The sequence below is a fragment of the Parathielavia appendiculata genome (genome assembly GCF_033297405.1).
Source record: "Parathielavia appendiculata strain CBS 731.68 unplaced genomic scaffold N657scaffold_10, whole genome shotgun sequence".
Lineage (NCBI taxonomy): Eukaryota > Fungi > Ascomycota > Sordariomycetes > Sordariales > Chaetomiaceae > Parathielavia > Parathielavia appendiculata.
This window is the reverse complement of record NW_026944229.1, coordinates 466,832-485,545: the sequence shown is the minus strand read 5'-3', so window position 1 is coordinate 485,545 and position 18,714 is coordinate 466,832. Positions and strand designations below refer to the sequence as shown.

Genomic DNA, 18,714 nt, shown 5'->3' with positions numbered 1-18,714 from the left:
TTACCCTTTCAGGGGATCAATAGGCTCTCACACTGGGCATCGAGACGATATAAGAGATGGCGTTGCACCAACATGTTTCTCCCGGCAGTCATCACAGCAAACCGCCTATTCAGCATTTCCTAGATTTCGTTCCCTTTTCCTTCCCGTTTTCCTTCTGTCTCGACCGCAAACATGGGCCAGTGGCAGAGCCAGCCCGTGTGCACCTCGGCTGCCTGCGTCCAGGCGGCCGCCCATGTGCTCCAGGGTCTCGCCCCAAACTATGCGCAGATGGACCCCTGCACCGACTTTGACCAGAGTAAGTAGTATTACTAGTCTATTTGGGTAGCACCCGCAGTTTCCTTGACGCTGACACCGAGGCAGTGGTGTGCTACGGTACCTTCGAGCACAGCGGTGATAACGGAGGCACCGTCTGGGATCTCCGTGACCGGACTGAGCGCATCCTGAGGAAGATCCACGAAAGCTCCAGCCATGCCGAAGCGATAGGTTTCAGATCCACCATGCTCACGGCTCGCGACAGCGCCGACGAATACAACTTCGACATGCTGCGGACCGCCTACCAAGCCTGCATGGACACCGAGGCCATCGTCGCCGCCGGCATCACGCCTTTGACCGACCTCATCGCCTCCGTCAACAACTACTGGCCCCTCTCGCCCTCTGACCTCAAGACAACCCTTAGCACGGACGACCTCGATGGCTTTCACCAAGCCACTCTCCTCGTCGAGCAGCTGGGGGTCAAGGTCTTCCACGACCACTGCAATTACGAGAGCCCCGTCATGGCTGACTTTCTGAACTCGGTGCGTTCTTGCTCTTTTTCCCCTTGAACATCCCACATCCCGCCGAGTCGGCTTTCTAACATCAACCCAAGAGGAGCAATCGCATCTGCTGGTCGACCCCGGAGGTCTACTTTGGGCAAAATCTCACGGCCTACTCGGACCCGGAGGCCATGGAGCACTATTCGCGCACCCTCGCCAACGTCTTCCACATGACCTACCCCAACTTGGACGACGGAGCCGCGGCGGCCATGGCAGAAGCAGTCATCTCGTTTGAGATCGACATGGTCAACCTGGCCCAGCCGTATCTCCAACAATCTGGAGATTTCTTTGTGAGTCATGTCACCCTGCAAGCACAGGACGGCATCATTTGGTATCTAACATGCCCTAGGAACTTACCGCCAACGTGTCTGTTGCCAAGCTCGCCAACGCAGCGCCCGCCCTCGGCTTCGACAAGTTACTCGCCGGTCTCATGCCCTCGGGCGAGGCACCATCGACGATCCTGATGCTCGTGCCGGACTTCTGGCCCCAGCTCTCCGACGTCTTAGCGAACCATTCCAAGGCTGCGCTGCATGGCTTCCTTGTGTGGAAGACGATCAACGCGCTCGCCGAGCATGTCTATGACGAGACACTCTGGACCCTGCTGGGCCTAACCCCCAGCGAAAACCGATGGGAAGAATGCGTCGCGGCGTCGGACCGCTTGATCCGACACATCAAAGACCGCTATTTCATCTCGGCCGCGTATCCGGACCTCACGATGCAGGCCGCCGACAAGATGACGACCAACATCCTCGCCCAGTTCAAGAAGCGCATCAACGAGCTCGACTGGATGAGCGAGGACGCCAAGAAGCGCGCCATCGTCAAGGCCGAGCGGCTTGTGCAGAACATCGGCTACCCCAAGGCCAACCCGGACCTGCGCTCGGCCGAGTCGGTCGCCTCGTACTACGAGGGCCTCAACTTCACGGCCGACCATTTCGCCAACAACCTCAACGCCCTCCGCTTCAACCTGGCCAAGCAGTACGCCGAGGCCAACGGCGCGCCGAACCGCAACAACGTCGGCAACGCCGCCGAAGTCAACGCCTTCTACGACCCGACCACCAACAGCATAAGCATCCCCGCCGGCTACTCTCAGCTGCCCATCTTCCACTACCTCCTGCCCGAGTACGCCCTCTACGGCGGGCTGGGCGTCGTCATCGGGCACGAGATCACGCACGGCTTCGACAACGACGGCCGGCTGTGGAGCGAGGACGCCGAGCGCGAAGCCTGGTGGGACAACGCGACCATCGCGGCCTTTGAGTCGCGCGCGCAGTGCTTCGTCGACCAATTCAACGCCTTCGACGTCGCCGTCCCCGGCGGTAGACAGCCCGTCGACGGCCTCCTGACCCTGGGCGAGAACCTGTCGGACGCCGGCGGCATCCGCGCCGCGTACCACGCCTGGCTCGAGGAGCGCAAGTCGATGCCCGACGTCTGGGACCAGAAACTGCCCGGGCTCGAGCACTTCACGTCCGAGCAGATGTTTTTTGTCATTCATGGCAGCATGTGGTGCGACGCCAAGACGCCCGCCAAGATGGCGCACATCATGTCGTATGATAACCATGCGCCGAACCTGGTGCGCATCAAGGGCATGACGCAGAACTCGAGGGAGTTTAGGGAGGCCTTCAAGTGCCCGAACCCGGAGCCCACGTGCGAGTTGTTCTAGAGCGAGGTACATATAGGTGTATTTGCGTTTTTTGTCTATAAGGGATTCAATATCTTGAGTCTTGTCGATACCTTTGTCGGTTTGGCATGGCGTTGGCGTTCTGGCGCGGTAGCGGGTTGCGCATGGTTCGGAAAGCAGCATCATTGCATTTAGATAATCTCGCATTTACAAGTTTGATTAGTTATATCCTACCACCATGAACTTCACCGCCCATGCCAATACATGCCATGGAACTCCCAAAGCACTCTTCCGCGTTGAAATGGACGTATAGCTGTATGGTACGGCTAGTCATCGCCTCGCCTTTGCAACTCTTCTCAAGTGAGTATATATGTGCTAAACACAGTAGGACCGTACACACCAGAGCCTGGACTGCAGAATGGTGGCCCGAAACTGCGGCATCCCGCAGATCTCAACGAGACCAACTGATTCCATGCCATCACCGCCATGCCGTTGCCTGCTCCTGCCGTGATTCCCCGTGATCCTGTCCCTGTTCCTCATTCGGGATTTTCGGGATTATGTGCAAGTCTTGTGCACTCGCGTCCTGTTTGTTCTGTAATGAGTTATCCGCATGCAGTAACCAGAATGCTGCTCTTGGCGTCGTGACGGGGAGCTTATGCTTCTCGCACTGATGACCGGAGTTGCACCGCGCCGACCGTGCCCCTGCATTTCTTCAAAACCCCGTGCGGTAATTAGAGGTAACCCCTTCAGGGAACATTCAGACCCGTCAGAGCCCCGTGGGGTAAGGGTGCCCCCTTCAGGGCACATGCAGACTCGACGTTGCAGCACAGACGGCACGGAAGTAACCCTCCCGGGCATCTTCATCAATCTCACCAAGCCCTCAGCTCAGGGGACTGAGCTCGCCTCGATGCGCCGGCAGTAGTCCCGTCCGTGACTGACCTGCCAATGGCACAGCCACACCTCCATGGCCATGCCCAAGAAGCCGGCGATGCAGATACCCCCGCTGTCGCTGACCGAGGTGGCGCCCAGGCTGAACTCGCGGTCCTCGGCCGGCACCCTCTCCATGATCTCGGCAAACGTGTTGACGTAGACGGCCCCTCCGAGCAGGCCCTCCCAAAAGACGACGACGAAGACGAGATAGACGGAAGGGAGGAAGTTGAACAGCGCGTGCAGCGTCAGCAGGATGAGGTTGACGACCTGCAGGAGAGACGGAAGGTAGAGGTGGTGAATCCGGATGAAAGGCGTAGACGAGCGCGAGATGAAGACGCCCAGCTGGTAGAGGAACCCGTAGAACGGGTAGAACTCCCTGAACTCGGAGAAAGGGGACTGCTCGAGCGGGAACAGCAGCGTCGGCGCCACACCCTGGTTGATGGTGTACTCTGCAACGTAGACGAGCAGTAGCGGCAGCATGTACGGGAAGAACAGCACCCTGGCGCGCCGCAAGTTCCCCCAGAACGACGTCTTTCCGCCAAGCTGGTAAGAATGGTGGGTGTACGCGGTAGCCGCAACCGCGGATCCCGGCGCGAGCAGCCCAGACGAGGCCATGCCCGTCGGCACGTCCTCAAACCCCTCCTCCTCCTCCTCCCCATCACGCACTCCAGCCTCCCCATCCCTTTCCAGCGGCTCGTACCCACCCTTCCAACCCCCCTTCAACCGCTCCCGGGGCAGCACAGCCCAGAACGCAAACACCATCACTCCCGGCAGCACCGCCCCAACCAGCAAACTCCCCCTGACCCCAAGCCCAACCCAACCGGTCAACAGCACATACAAGCCCGCCCCAATCAACCCCGCACCCCCCGTCCCGCTCCCCCATGCGGCAAGACTGACGTGCCCGTAGTAGTGCGTCAGCCCCAGGAAACTCAGCTCCCCGCCGCCGCTCGACAAGCTCGCGAGCACAACCCCAAGCAATTTGACCGCCACATCCCCGCCCCCGCCACCGGGCGCCGGCGAAAACGCAACGGTCAGCATCCCCGCAGATGATAGCCCGACAAAGACGGCGATGCGCGCGGGGTAGGGCACGCGGTGGATGAAGTAGGGCGCGACCAGCTTGGTCAGGAACGACGGCATGACGTCGGCGAGGAGGACGACGCCCTTTGGCACGGCGGTGCCGACGAGGTCTTGGGCGGCGGAGAGCAGGAGGACGTAGAGAATGTTATTTATCAGCCCTGTTGTTTTGTGGTGTGGTTAGCATGCAAAAGCTCTCGGAGAGGTTGGGGGGGTGGGGGGTTGGAGATTGTTGCTTGGGGATTGGGCTCTTGGGGTTGGGTGGGATGAGACACATGGAAGGGAGGGCATCTAGTTGTACTGGGTGGAATGCGATGGAGTATGGGGTTTTGGTTTGTGGATGATGGGAGGCATGTACATGAATGGGAGAGGTCGGTGACGCATGAGCATGAGAAGAACATAAAGCGGCCGGGTAGCACGATTTGGGATGGAAGAAACAGAAGAGGACCGAAGCATAAAAGGGGACGCACCAAACAGCCAAAAGGCTACTATTACCCTTACATCGGCATCGCGAAACAAGCTGACCAGACGGGCGCGGTACAGCGCCCACGACGACGACGGGGCACCGGGCAGAGGGAGCAGGCCCACGGCCGACGGCGAGCGGTTCATTGTGTTGAAGTAGTAAGAAAAAATAAGAATATTCTATCTACACGTTTCCTATCGTTGTGTTTCAGCCGCCATGGAGACTAGGTTCGGCACAGCAAGGCGCTGCCGTTTTGAGGATTGGTTGTAGTTGGAGATGACGGTTCAAGTGAGGGCAGAATGTTGGATGAGCACGCGACCGAATCGCGCTGAATTGCCTGCCGCAATGGAACACATCCGAGCCATGCCGGCTCTTTTAACAACCCTAACCCGACACCGTACGAGCATCAGCAACAGCACTTTAGTGCAACGAATAGCTGCCACCCTCTTGTCAAGAGTTCCGCCTCACTTCATGACCGGCGGCCAGACTGGATGAAATGAGACCTACATAACAGGACGCCATTTCAGGAGCGATCGTTCGAGACGATTGAATGCAAGTTAACCCACATTTTTGGCTGTCAGACAGCTACTGTCGGGCTCACATCACCAAGTTTAAACAAAGACACCCGCGACGGACAGTGATAAATTGACGTGCCAGACAGTAGTACCCCACCCACCCTCATACAAAACCCTAACCAAGCTCATTTTCTACTCCCTCGCCGGGGCGCATTGTACGGGCACATCGCATCGCATTGCTCAATTGAACGGCATCGTATTGCATTACTCAACACATAGTCGATACGCCCTCTCAAGCGCTGTCGTGCGACACGGGCGATGAAATCGAGAAAAAAGAGGCTAGGGTTAGGGGTGAATATGGTACTGTCTGGCGCATCACTCTATCACTGTTCCTCGCAGGTGTCTCTAAAAAGGCTCACGGGAAGAGAGGAAAGCCGGTTCACGTCCTACACGTCTATTATACAAAGAGAGCCCTCCCTCAAAACGCTATGCTATGCCTCAACTACTAATACCAAGTAAAGTAAGAGAAATGCTATTCAAGCCACCCTACTTGTCCATCCAAACCCGGGCCTTGTCTCCGTGAGTTAAGCTTGTTGAGTCTATCCCGTCCGCTCCGCAATAACCGGTACACTTCCCTCACCACCCATTCGCTCGGACGCGCCTCACTCTCCTCATCAATCAGACCCAAAGTCAAGGCATAACCCCCTGCCTCCACCGCTCCACCATATCCATATGCCCCGGCCCACCACCACCACCCCCCGGCATCCCATACCCAGCAGCATTCACACCCATTCCCGCCGCTCCAACTCCATTCCCATACATCCCCAAGTTCGGCGTCGACCCGCCATAAGTCCCCATCTCCATCCCCATCGGAATCGGCATACCACCTTGCAACCCACCACCCAGCAAAGTACTCGCCCTTTGCTGTTGCGGCATCACACCCGCATTCAACCCAGCCCCCAACATCGCAGGGTTGCCATACCCCAACCCAGACGAAACTCCTCCCGGGCCGCCAACACCATCATTAAACCGCCCGCCCATGTACCCGCCCGTCCGGGGCCCCACAGCAGGCGCGGTAAGACTAGTCGGCATCTGCTGCCTCATGGCCGCCATCTTCATGTCCATATCCCGCTGGTACCGCGTGGCCTCGGCCTCCCGCCTCAAGCGCTCCTGCTCGCGCGGGTCCATGGTCATGGTCATGCCCATCATCGTTGATGAGCGCTGCTGGCTGAGGACGTCCGCCATTCCCACCGGCCCGCGTGATGCACTAGTGACGGGCCGGATCGTCGCGCTGACATTCATCCCACCAACCGCAGGAGCAGGGCCGAGGGTATTCCCTAGACCAGGGCTGGTCAGCGAGCTAAACGCCATCTCGCGCTCGCGCGCCTCACGCTCGCGCTGCAGCCTGCGCCGTCGCTGGCCAAGCGTTTCTTCCTCCTCGGGCACGTCCGGAACCGCGCCGCTGACCTTGCCGCTTGCGTTGGTATCGCGCGAGGTGCTACGAGCGTGCATGGGGTTGTTGGCGGCGGTCTTGTTCTTGGCCTCCTCGTCGTCGTCCGGCTTGAACTCCCGGAGCAGTTCGGCCGAGAAGGCGCCGCTAACCGGCCGCGGGGGAGGGAGCGGGTTCTCCGCTGCCAGACGGGCTTTGCGGGCCGCGAGGGTCTCGCCTTCGACTTCGGAATCGCTGTCTTCGGCGTTGTTGGGGTTATTATTGTTGTTACCTGCTGCGGAGCCGGGGCGGGAACCAAGCATGGAGCCAGCGCGGGAGCTGCCGACGGCTGCGTGAAGCGGTAGCGTGAGGCGAGACTGGGACCGCAGTCCCAGGCCCGGCGCAACTCCTGGTGCAGGCGGCATGTGGCTCATGCGTTGTTGCAAGACAGTCAGCGAGGTTGGAAGCTGGTCGACCACCTTGCCCTGCAGCCTGTCGCGGCGGCGGCTGAGCGGCTCGTTTTCCTCTATCTCGCGGCGCTCCATCAGACCGAGCGGGCGGTGCACCTCGCTCATCAGCGCGCTGATGTCCATGGTCGACCGGTTACCGGCCCCGGTGGCCTTGGCTGCGTAGAGCATGCCGAGCGGAACCTCTTCGTCTTCCTCCTCCTCCTGGCGCGGCACCGCCGCCGGGTCTTCCCAAGCAAGCGTGACCCGCTTGCCGTGTCTAGCCTTGCGTTCTACCTCGGCTACGGCGTCGAGCTCGAGTAGGGTGCTGCGCATGCCGTCGGGATATGCCTGTTGGAGGGGACGAGTCCGCATCTTGTTTTGCTGCTTGCGCAGCTGCAGCTCGGCGAGCAGCGTAGTAGGCGGCCCCTGGTAAACGGGCTCTTCTTCCTCGGCTTCTTCCTCTGTCTCTTCATCGTCATCCGGTGTCAGCTGATTCGGAGACCCGCTTCCGGACCGAGCGTCCTCATCCACGCTGCGCCGGGCACTCCCATCTCTATCGCTGTCCCCCTCGTCATCGGAATCGTCGTCCGCACGCTTTGCACCGAACAACGAAAACCGGCTTGCCCGCTTCTTCTCCGAATTGGGGTCAAGGAGGTTGGCATTCGAATTTCGCTTGACAAGCGTCTTGCGCCTTGGTTTGTCCGGGACGTTTGGTTCAAGTAGGTTTCCGCTCGAGCTTCTCTTGACGAGGGTCCTGCGCTTTGTCGCCTTCTCTTCTGGTGCAGAGACAGCGGCAGCCGCGGCCTTACTCTTCGGCTTCTTCTTCTTCTCCGGCCCATACACCTCTGCGCCCAATTTCCCGGCAAACACATGGTCAGTGAAGGCACTGACGGGTGCCGCAGCGGACGCGTCGAGGAGACTATCAAGAGTGTCCATCGCGGACCCGTCCTTAACCTCAATCTTGGGGGCTTCGGAAGGCAGATCGAAGAAAGCGCTTGCACGAAGTTGCGGCGGAAAGCCGTCAGCAGGTAATGGACGAGACTTGCGGTTATCAACCTCGGTCAGACGTTGCGGTCGGCGGATTTCGCGTTGCTCGGGGGCCGGGTGAATCGTGCTCGCTTCGGACGGGTGTCTGGTATGCACCAGGTAATCTGGTCTCCCTTCCATTCCAACCGCGTGAGGGGTTGGGTCCATGCTCGCACGGCCCTCCCTACCGAGCAAGTCACCCATAAAGGGAGCGTCATCAGTATTGCTACGCAAAGCCTCGGTGGGGTCGGGAAGCCACATCTTGGACTCCTGGGGTGCCTTTGGCGGCAGAGTGCTGATGATTTGAGCACGACGCGCGCTGGGGCCTGCAGCCTTAGGTTTCTTAGACAACTTAGGTGGGAGATTCAACATGGCAGGCACAGGCGCAGGATAATAAAACATCTGCTGCCCCGTAGCTGGGTCAATGTATGTTGTCGGCCGCGGGGCTGGGGCAGGGTGAGGCTGTGGCGGCGTTGCATGACGTTCCGGTTCCGGCTGAGACACGAAGTGGCCAGCATCTGGGTCGCAGTGCACGCCGTCAAAATCGCCAAACGCTGCCTGAGCTTGTTCAAAAGTCATCCCAGAACCCGATGTCGTCGGCCTCTCCGGGTTGGCATGGTGAGTCCCATAGGGCACATACTCATCCGGCTGGTGCAGCTGCAGCCGGGTTGCCGCCTTGTCATGGAATCGGTGGTCCAGCGCAGGCTGGGCGAGGGGCGTTGCATCAGCAAACTCTGCCTCGATGAACTGGAGGGCACTCGTCCGGATGGCGTCTTCATCATCCTGAATCCCCCCACTACCAGCGCGGTCCGCCTCATCGAGGACCGCCTGAGTCAATGCAGTCGGGTCCTCGAGCTCAGCAATCTGGACGAGCGACAGCTTGCTGGCAACACTTCTGGTTGACGCTTTGCCTGGGCCATGGCGCGGAAGGAATCGGAATTCCTGAGCGTGCTCGATGTCCGCAAGGGACCCGGGCATTTTAGGATCATCGGAAATTTGCAACGGCATGCCAGTGGAACTTGCCTTGCTGCCGGACCGGAGACGACCCGATGCGGCGGACATGGAGTGGTGCGGGCTCATGACAAAGCCACCAGGCGAGTAACCCCCTGTTCGTGCCGCGTTGTTGATGCCCAGGATGGAGTTTTGTCTGCTCGCGACCGACAGCTGCGACTGGCCGTGCACTGACCCGGTCTCCGACGCCGTCGACGCAGCTCTAACACGCAAGATCGAAGACCGCCGGCTTTCCGAGCGCTTGAGTTCGTTGTGCTCTTCACGAATGGCTTCCTCGATGCTGCTCGTCATGGACAGCCGCTCGGCAGTGGCTTCAAGGGCTGCGATGTTGCCGAGGAAGTTTCCGGCTTTCGAGAGCTTGTTGGGGTCGGGGGTCGGGTGACTGAGGGACGGGCTTGCGCTAGACGAGGCGTGGAGAATCGGCTGTCGGGTCGGATTGGAGATAGCACGGCTCCGTCGTTCCGGTTGGGTCGCAGAAGGCGTAGGTCGGACCAAGGTGGTGTTCGCTACCACAGTCGAAGGAGGAGAATGATGAGCCGTCGATGGGGACAAATCAGGAACATTGTGGGCATGGGAGAGATATAAAACTGGCGCTGACGGACCAGGATTTGGCGTTGCAGCAGCGGTCTGCGGCACAGTGTTGTTTTCGACTTGGGTCGTAACGCAATCCTTATCGCCTATAGCGCCAAGGTCGTCTGATGCCAAAGATGCGTCGCGGGCGGTCGCTTTGCCGGCGGGCGAAGGGGGGCGCGAAAAGGACGGCGAGGGCGAAAGCGTCCGTGGAGGCGACACAAGGCCCGCAGAACGCTGGCTGGCGCTTTTTGTCCGGAGCAGCTCGTATCCCAGCGTTGCCGTTGACGTTGCTGCATGCAGAGCCTCAAACGACTCGACCTTGGCCCTGACGAGGGTTGAGCTCGCGGATGGAGCCGGGGCTGTGCTGTTGCTGCTGCTGCGACTGAGGTTTCCGTTGCGCCTCATGTTCTCGATGCTCCTCGACGTGCTCAGCAACCTGTCAGTCTCGAATGCAGCAGGCGACTTCTTCGATGAGAAGAAATCGCTGGTGTCAATGGACAGCGGGGTGAATGCTTGCTCGGCAAGGGCCAGCGATGGCAGGGGTGAGGAAGCAGAGGCAGGCGATGCCACGGTGGTCGCGGTTACTGGCGAGATGGGGGAGAGTGGTGATGCAGATTCCGGAACGGGGTCCGGCGTCTCCGCGAGGCTTCCGACTCCGGGCTGGTCGGCCTGGTCAATGGTGTTGGACCTCATCGCCATGGTGGTGTGAGCGGCGTGCGATAAGGAGCCAGCGATGGGCGGTGTTTCGTCGGCATGGACAAACCAGTAGGTGCTCCTTTCCGACCACCAACTTTATGCAGTCATGGCTTGGAAGTGGAAGCAGAACAGTCCAGAGCTCAGGTCACGGACGGGACCCGCTTGCTCTCCTGGCACCCTGACCGAACTGGAAATTGTGGATATCGACGGGGGAAAATCAAGATCCAGGCCGGGCACTACCGAATCGGCAAGCGCGTTTGGGGACTGGCGATCCTCGGGAAGAAGCAAAGATACTCCGTGCTCCGTATTCATTCATCAATGATGACGTTGGGCTCGACTGCTGGTTGCGCGGAAACAGTGGCGGCCTGCTCCTGTAGATCCTGTGGCTACCAAGTACGGAAGAGACGGACTCAACGTCGAAGAACTCGACACACCTCGCGGTGACCTGGAGAAGTTAACTTAATTTGTTCTTCAATTTCACGTAACCTCGTTATCGCAGAGGTACCGTGACCTGGAAATTGCGGCCTGCTTCCCGGTGCAGGGATTGTTGACGGCTGGACGGGTGGCACGGTGGGGCCGCCAGATCTTCCACTTCCAGCAGCAGGATCCAATGCTCTCCTCCTCACACACTACCGACCTTCATCAGCACAGCAATCGGGAGCATCGCTCGGGCATTTAAGCGTGCTGGACACCATCTGATTTTGGTCTGGCTTCTTGTTTCCACAGCTGGCTTATCTGGCCGTTCTTTGTGCGCCAAGATTTGCCCCGATATGAACAGCAGAGCGGCTCCCCAATTTACTGACATTTGTTCCTTTTTTGCTGCTCGCAATTTATGGTAAGGTAAGGTATCTTTCAGTCCAACCACTTGGACGCCCTGCAACTCTCAGTTTCCGCATCTTGTGAGATTCAACCCAGCAAATGCCCAAGGAAATTGGTCCCTGCAATGAGGCGCGGCCATCTGAATCAATAGACGTGGCGATACGGATGTGGAGTGTCTAACTGTTCTCCATATCAAGCTTCGCTGGCAGCGAGATGCAAGCCACCCGGCTACCCAGGTCTTAGATCTGCGCGGTTACTGCCTCTTCGAAATTGACAAGCCGGACATTTCAGAAGGCTCTTATCGGATATCGCGGCCTCATGATCGACCATCGAATAACTTAATCTCGATAACGTTAACTTGTGCAATGCCAAGCTCGGCCTGCAGTACCGTCATTATCAACCCCTTATTACCTGTCGCTGATATCAGCTGGGGGTTTGATGTCTGACCGATGCATTCCCTGATCTGAATGCCTGTGCCGGAGCGGGAAGGAAACGCCGCTCTCGTCATCGGCACCCATGGCCACGCGACCTGCCAGGAACGTCTCCTGTCCGTCCTTGGAGGGAGCAATCGGCGTACGGAGGTACCTCTGCCTCATTGACACACCAACTCATATTTCGAATCGGATGCTGTTTATTCGAGAACTATGTTGTCACCTGCTCAAACATGCCCTGCATAAGGTGCGATACGCGAACCCGGGAGCTTGCCTCGTGCCGGGTCCACTGGCATCCGCCCCCTCCGGCGATGACAGTTTCATCCGGCAACAGCCAATCCGGCCGCCTCACAGGGCTGGCCCCAGCCGTTGTCGGCCACATGGTGGCCTGGCCTAGCCTCGCTTAGATTGTACCGCAGCTTTGCCTTGCCGCCAGTGTCAGGGCGGCCTCGGTTTCGGGTGCTCGGAGGAAATGAGCAAGACAGCGTTATACCCGCCTAGAACAAACAGTAGGCTCTGGAAGATCAGGACTGCAGAAGTCGGGAGGGGTGAAAAAGCCGGCCACTTGGCCGCCATTGCTTCCTCGCTTTTTGATTGCCCATCCCACCCTTTGCTTCAGCACGCGATATACGCTCAGATTCATTCACTAAAGTAGGCCTCCTCGTGTTGCGATACGTGTTTTCAACTTCAACAGGCACACGGCTTGCATCCCACTAACCAACAGCCTTGCTTCCCTCCGCCGTCCCAGGTTGCACTGCCCCTAAACAAGGGGTATTTGACTGATCACGACCACAAATTGGGGTAGAGGCTAAGACTAAGTCTTGGTCAACAGCAGCAAGACAGTGGTACTCAAGGATGAAAATGAAGCCACCTTCGTGCGAAAGGCGTTCAGGTCGGGTACCTGCATCGCCGGTGTGACATTTGTGGTCGTCCATCAAGCTGTGAGTTGTTGTGTGTATTGTTTTCCCGTCTACTCGTCGAGGGCTCAAGATCGCCTATTTTCCTAGCTGCCAGATGGTGCTTTGTTCCGATGGCCCGACGAGTACGGAATCGGCCAAATTTGAAGTCGGTAAGCTAGAGCAGTTTTAACACCTTCTACGAGCCGGAATCTTGAAGATGGGGTGACCATTTAGTATGCGTATAGAAGGCATAGCGCCCGGTACCGTAGGTGTATCGCCGTATACCGAATAGCCTCGACCGAGTCTACAGTCACAGATCACCCCTCTAGCCTACTCAATGTAAGTAACATAGTGGCTTAGTCCCACACTCTGCCTTGTAATGCTATGCCGTGTCGTTTCATCTCGGGGACTTGCAGCACCACGTGTGCTGCTCCCTTCGTCTCATGGAACAAGTTCTGTGGATGAGCTTACACGACAGCGCGCGAGCTTGGTTCGCATGTTCGTCTGACGTCCCTTGTGTCCGTGCTGGAACCGCCCCAGGCCGAGGGGCGGTAAGTGTTACAGAGTGTACATGCTGTGGCAGTTGCGACTCCTAGCCTCTAGGCGGTTATGCGGAGCGTCGTGGCATTCGCGATGGCGGATAGCGTCTTAAAATCATTGAATATAATGCCCATGGCCGTTTCCCTGTTTTCCGTCACTGCGGTGAGGAGGATAGTCGATTGGATTGGCGGAGTTCGCTTCTCCCGTCACGAGACGGGGCCCTCCAAGTCATCTAACATTCCTCTTACAGCACATTAGGGACTTGGAATCATGTGCTCCAGCATACCTTGGGAAAAGACAAAACGTCGGGCGCGATGGGCTAGGGAATCTTATTTTTGCTATATGGTTACACTGGAATGCGAACTGAGTCAAGAATACCTCGATTGGCTCTGGCTGGTGAGTGTACTTTCAACTTCATTCCCTGCTCTTGAAAGCCACAAAGCATCTCTAAGTCCAGTCACCAAGGCACCTTGTTTAAGTCTCAGTACACCAGTAGCAGGTCAACGAAACGACCAACGCAAACGCTTTCCATCTGGGCGTCTGCTACCGTGCCCGAGGGCCGGTGAGCAGTCCAAAGTCCAGAGGTTCGCAGGCCGAGACTTCAAAAAATCTCAAGTTCGGCTAAGAGCTCTTTGCCATCAATGTCACCGGCCTGTGTGGGCTGCTACCCAACGTGTAAAGTTACTAATGTGCGAAAGGAGGCGAAGCTATCGGCTTTTAAGCCGCACATCCTCTGCATCTGAAAGCAATCGACTCTATTCTAGGGCTATGGTCTACACTTGGCTACCGACACGGACGGGAACTCGCCGTAGAGAGCAGCTCGAGGAGACATTGGCGTCCCGTCGGCAGCTACCGGGGCCGTCCCGTGCTGATGGTCTTACCGGCCTCGAGGAAGTAAGGTTTCCGACCCCGTTTAACCGTGACTGGGTTCTGATGTGAATTCAAAGGTTGGGGCCAGCATCGATCGATACCCTCTTCCATATGTAGTCCCACGTCATCCTCCAAGAGCGAGGGAGAGAAACTCGATCTAGATAACCGGGCCTACAACCAGGGCACGTACCGAACGCCGAGAGATCGAGACGTTCTGACGGCGCAGACGATTTAAACACTGTGTTGTGCGCCGTCGTCCGAACTGAGCTCCATTCTTCCCCACACTCCGAAGGAGCCAAGAATCCGGGGTAAGTGGGCTCAGGTTGTGGGGATTCCTGCGTGACGATCTCGACCAGCTATGGTGGTTTTGATGGCTCTCATGAACAGATGGATGAGGTTACTCGACGCAAACCCCATTCCGGCAATTGTCCAGTTGACCAGTTTCCATGTCTGGTGCATGCAGCGCAACAGCTGAGCGGAAGCGGTCTGCGGAGGGTTTCATCCAATCGACTTCTGGCGGAATGCCGCTGACCTTCTCCGCACGCGCTATGATCGGACCATTGCCGACTGCAGTGGATGGTGGAGGGGAGCGAGAGGAGCGGTCAGCCGAGGAAGAGCGCTGTTTGGACAGTTGGTGGCGGAAGGATGCATTGGTTTGCGGTGACCCTGATCCAATGCGGGGAGATGGAGACTGAAATCCAACATATCACGAGAGATGTTGGGTACCGGAGCCCTTGAAGTTCGACCGAGAGGATGTGTCCAGACTCTGGCGCTGGGGTGCTGTTCTTCCCGCCCTCTAATTGTCAATGAGCTGGGAATTGACTTTTGGGGCAATGTCTTCTAAGTGACCTGCCATGTCACGAAGCTTGGTGTTGATGGTGTCAACATGGTTGCAGCTCGGGCGGGAGCGGTGAGCACGGCATGGGTGTGGGTGGGTATCATCCCGGGCTTCCCCCCCCCCGCCCCCCTGCCAGTGCGGGCAGCGCGGGGGTCCCTGTGCGGCGGCCCTCACTGACCTCAATCCCCCGGAGGAAGTGCGCAGGACTGGGCAACACTGTGCCGGGTTGCGGGTTGCGGGTATCAGATGACGGGAGTGGTTGGGTGGTGCTCAATGCGGGAGCATGGCCGTTGAAGACGGGAATACGGATGTGATTAGTGTCGACTATGAAAGCGTCTGATGGGGATATCTTCGGGAAGTACAATACCGCCCTTCCGCGGACCGGGCCGTCTTCAAAACACTAGGAAGCGAGATTTGTAGGCTGGTGACTCAAAGGCTAAATATAGTGGGTTGGTGCTCCGAAGCCACTGGACCGGCAATCATGCTGTGTTGTTCCACGAGGTCTTTTACACCGATGGCGATCGCGGAGCCCTGCCGGAGTGTTTGGAGATGGCGGGGAGGCAACGTGTACCATACCGGGCCAGTGACTGGTAGCCCGGTGATATCCATGGATGTTTGTGTCCACCGGATCCAGAACCCGACACCCTAATATTGCCTGTTTCAATTTCGTAAGGCGCGAGGGTTTTTGCACCACGCCGGGCAAGTAAGTCACTTGATCGGAAAAAAAGCCCGTGGTGCTGCAAGTGAGCAGTGCGCTGACAGTGTTCGCCCTGCGCGTTCAACTCAGAAAGGTCTGCCGTCTCAAATAGAGAAAGAACCTGAAGTTCTCTTCAGAGTTCAACCAGCTGCTTGATCTGCAGTCGGCGACGAGCTAGGTTGCCAACGGATAGAGCTTGGTTGTCGCAGTGAGGGAAATGATGTCAGTCAGCGGCGTCTGCCGGTTTTTGCTTGGTTGAACGCTCAGCAAACCCTACCCGTCAATGTTCGAGTGTAACTGCAGTTGCCCTGCAGGGTGCGAGGAAGGGAAGAGTCGAAGGGCAGATGTAGCAAATCCGTGCAGATACTTAGCCACACGGTCCGTTCGAGCAACAAGCCGGCCTCGGCGGGCCCTGAGAATTGGGAGTCGATGGAGGTAATTTAAAAGGGTACGGATCCGTACAAAGATATCTCCTTTTTGCGTTCGTGTTTGTTGCTCATCTCTATTGTTCATTTCCGCCCAGTTCGCGAAAGAGAACACGAGGCAGGTGGGTCACGCGGCACTCAGCTTCGTTCAGGTACGGGATATCACACGGTGCGAGTACCCCTGAGTAACCCCGCCAAGCATCCCACCTGCCTTCGGCTCGCCGGTGCAAAGCATCGTGAGCTGCTTGATACAGCCCCGGTTCTTGTGACCGCTCCCTCCGCCCCCCCCACAGCCGTCCAGATAAAACCACTCTGTGTGCTCCTCTGTTGGATTGGACAGCAGACGGACGTATCTTTTGCCTAAAACAGTCATCTGAGCATTCCTCGCAGTACTTGTTCATCTTTCAAGTCCGATTGCCACCGAGACTTTGCCCGAATTGACCGAAAGCAGTTCGGCCCATACCCAAGCAAAAGTGGCGTTATCGATTTGGCCGATTCTCAGAACCGATAGCATTACCAAACCGACGAACACACGGATTGGGACAGAATTCGGACAGTGGAACACGAGAGAAGATCGAGTCACAACCCAGAATGTCCAATACAAAGGAGCGACCACGGGCGCGGTTTGCTCCTATCCCGATCGAGACCACCTTCGAGCGTTACCGCAAGACGATCCCAGCCGGCGAGCTTACACCGAGTCCGTCACCGCGCTCACCTTCGCCTCGACCCCTCGAAAAACGCAAGTTTGCTCCCCAGCTAGTTGAGTCCTCGGTGCGTCGGTCAAGGCGGGCGGGCGACGAGGGGCCTGCCACCAAGCCGACCGACAAGACCGACATCACACCTTACACGAACCACATCTATGCCCCCAGAGCACGGAGGCGGTTTGGCCATGGAGGACTGCCAGAGGAGCCGTTGGCACCGAAGGGCCATGGCAGACGGGAGTCATGCGACGACGAAATTGCCGGCGGGGTATTTGACCTGGTTGCCCGAGATGCGAAGAGGAAACTGCTGGAGGAGGAGGTGGCCATGAGTGCTTTTCCCAACAGCGGGCAGAGGACGGGCGGTGCGGAGCACTTTTACGTGCGGGAGGGTTCGGAGGACGATGGCCCCCGGGGTAGACCATTGACGAGAGGACCATGGAACGCCATGCACTCGCGGCGGAACTCGTCCGAGGAGGACATCAGCTGGGCCTTCAAGGAGATGCAGGAGCATGTCCAGAAGCTCAGCAGGATGAGGACCCAGTCCCGGATCGACACGTTAGATCTTGACAAGATGAGCATCGACAGCCCGCCGAGCGACGCCATGAGCCTGACGAGGATGCAGAGGACTTCCATGTCTGGTTCGCCGCTATGGACATCACGCCCATCATCAGGCTCCCTCGGCCCAATCAGCGAGACAAATATGTCCGTCCTCCGTGCCGAGTCACCTCTCCCGACCATTGGCGAGTCCACCATGCCGTATATCCCGCCAGAGTCCCCGCCGCTCCGTCGTATCGGCGAAAGCCACATGCCCTACATACCCTCGGCGCCCGCCGGCAAGGCTGCCGACATGCCGTATATCCCGGCGTCCCAGATTCCCGCCGAGACCAGCTTCGGCCACCACGCTCAGTTCACACCATACGCCCCGGAGCGCGACATGTCCCTGGAACGGGCGCGGCAACAACACCGCCTTCGGCTCAAATCCTCTCCGCCCATGCTCGGCCAGGATCTCGTCTTCCGCCGGTGTCCCTCGCCCAAGCAGACCAAGCTCGAGCCTGATCACCTCTGGGATGTGGCAACGGGCACCACCATGAAGGAGGACCACAACCGCGACCCATCGGAGCAACACGGCCTCTGGCGCGGGTACTGCTACACCACCAACCAGACCGAAAAGATCGCCGCGGTGGAACGGCCCCAGATGATCCACACGCCCCATCCACTTAACTCTCCCCACGACCCATTCGCCCAAGAGTTCAGCTCTGCTCCGCTCTCGCTGACGGACGAACCCAGCCCGCTGAGCTCCAGCAGCACGCCGCCAGGCACCGTCTCGGTCCCGCAAACCGCTCTGGCAGCTTTGCCCGAGCATCGCACCAGGTCCCACGTGCCCAAGGGCTTGCACATGCTGTCTAACCTGACCAACCTCGACGAGAAGCTGCGCCGGGAGAAGGCCGCCGCCGACCTGGAGGAGAAAATTGCCGCCGAGTTCACGGACCACTTCATCACGCAAGTGTACAACTACATCTCGCTCGGTTACCCGGCCACGGCGAGGCAGTACGACGAGGAGCTGAGCAAGATCAGCCGGATCGCGGTGGACGAGCTGCAGCGGGACGACGAGGCTATTATGGAGGGTCTCTGGGGAGGTGCATATCATGATGCGGCTGCTGGGTGGGGGAAGGAAACTGGGGATGAGGATATGAAGAAGGTCAAGGCCACGGGCCATATCATGCTGGACAGCGAGGCGAAAGACGGCGTCAGCGAGGACGACCGGTGTCCCCGGTGGAAGGCGCTCAAGCTGTACATCTATGAGTGGGCCCGCCAACACCCGGATCTGAATGCCATCAGCCCGCTGGCGTGGGGCGTGCAGGAGCGGAGGGGGAGTTGGGGCCAGTAAGCGGGGTTGGTGC

At 58.4% G+C, this 18,714-nt stretch overlaps 5 protein-coding genes across 5 annotated transcripts; 3 read left to right on the top strand and 2 right to left on the bottom strand.

The window, feature by feature from the left end:
- Window positions 1–171: 171 nt before the first annotated feature.
- Window positions 172–2,469, top strand: N657DRAFT_576845 (zincin; the record flags this gene model as incomplete). Its single annotated transcript, XM_062789212.1, has 4 exons — window positions 172–295; window positions 361–794; window positions 866–1,111; window positions 1,162–2,469. 4 exons carry the CDS (start codon window positions 172–174, stop codon window positions 2,467–2,469), a joined length of 2,112 nt encoding a protein of 703 aa, XP_062645687.1.
- Window positions 2,470–3,309: 840 nt separating this feature from the next.
- N657DRAFT_673148 (batten's disease protein Cln3) lies at window positions 3,310–5,183 on the bottom strand (the record flags this gene model as incomplete). Its single annotated transcript, XM_062795674.1, has 3 exons — window positions 4,902–5,183; window positions 4,196–4,592; window positions 3,310–4,156 (listed from the first exon to the last, which is right to left on the bottom strand). The coding sequence occupies exons 1-3, from the start codon at window positions 5,038–5,040 to the stop codon at window positions 3,313–3,315; spliced, it is 1,380 nt and encodes a 459-aa protein (XP_062645686.1). The 5' UTR covers window positions 5,041–5,183.
- Window positions 5,184–5,846: 663 nt separating this feature from the next.
- Window positions 5,847–11,031, bottom strand: N657DRAFT_647415 (uncharacterized protein). Its single transcript, XM_062793304.1, has one exon. It carries the CDS (start codon window positions 10,594–10,596, stop codon window positions 6,100–6,102), a length of 4,497 nt encoding a protein of 1,498 aa, XP_062645685.1. The 5' UTR covers window positions 10,597–11,031; the 3' UTR covers window positions 5,847–6,099.
- A 3,929-nt stretch (window positions 11,032–14,960) lies between these two features.
- Window positions 14,961–15,362, top strand: N657DRAFT_101100 (uncharacterized protein). Its single transcript, XM_062785723.1, has one exon. It carries the CDS (start codon window positions 15,074–15,076, stop codon window positions 15,302–15,304), a length of 231 nt encoding a protein of 76 aa, XP_062645684.1. The 5' UTR covers window positions 14,961–15,073; the 3' UTR covers window positions 15,305–15,362.
- Window positions 15,363–16,703: 1,341 nt separating this feature from the next.
- N657DRAFT_635372 (uncharacterized protein) lies at window positions 16,704–18,701 on the top strand (the record flags this gene model as incomplete). The annotated part of the gene is made up of 1 exon (XM_062791341.1): window positions 16,704–18,701. One exon carries the CDS (start codon window positions 16,704–16,706, stop codon window positions 18,699–18,701), a length of 1,998 nt encoding a protein of 665 aa, XP_062645683.1.
- Window positions 18,702–18,714: the final 13 nt, after the last annotated feature.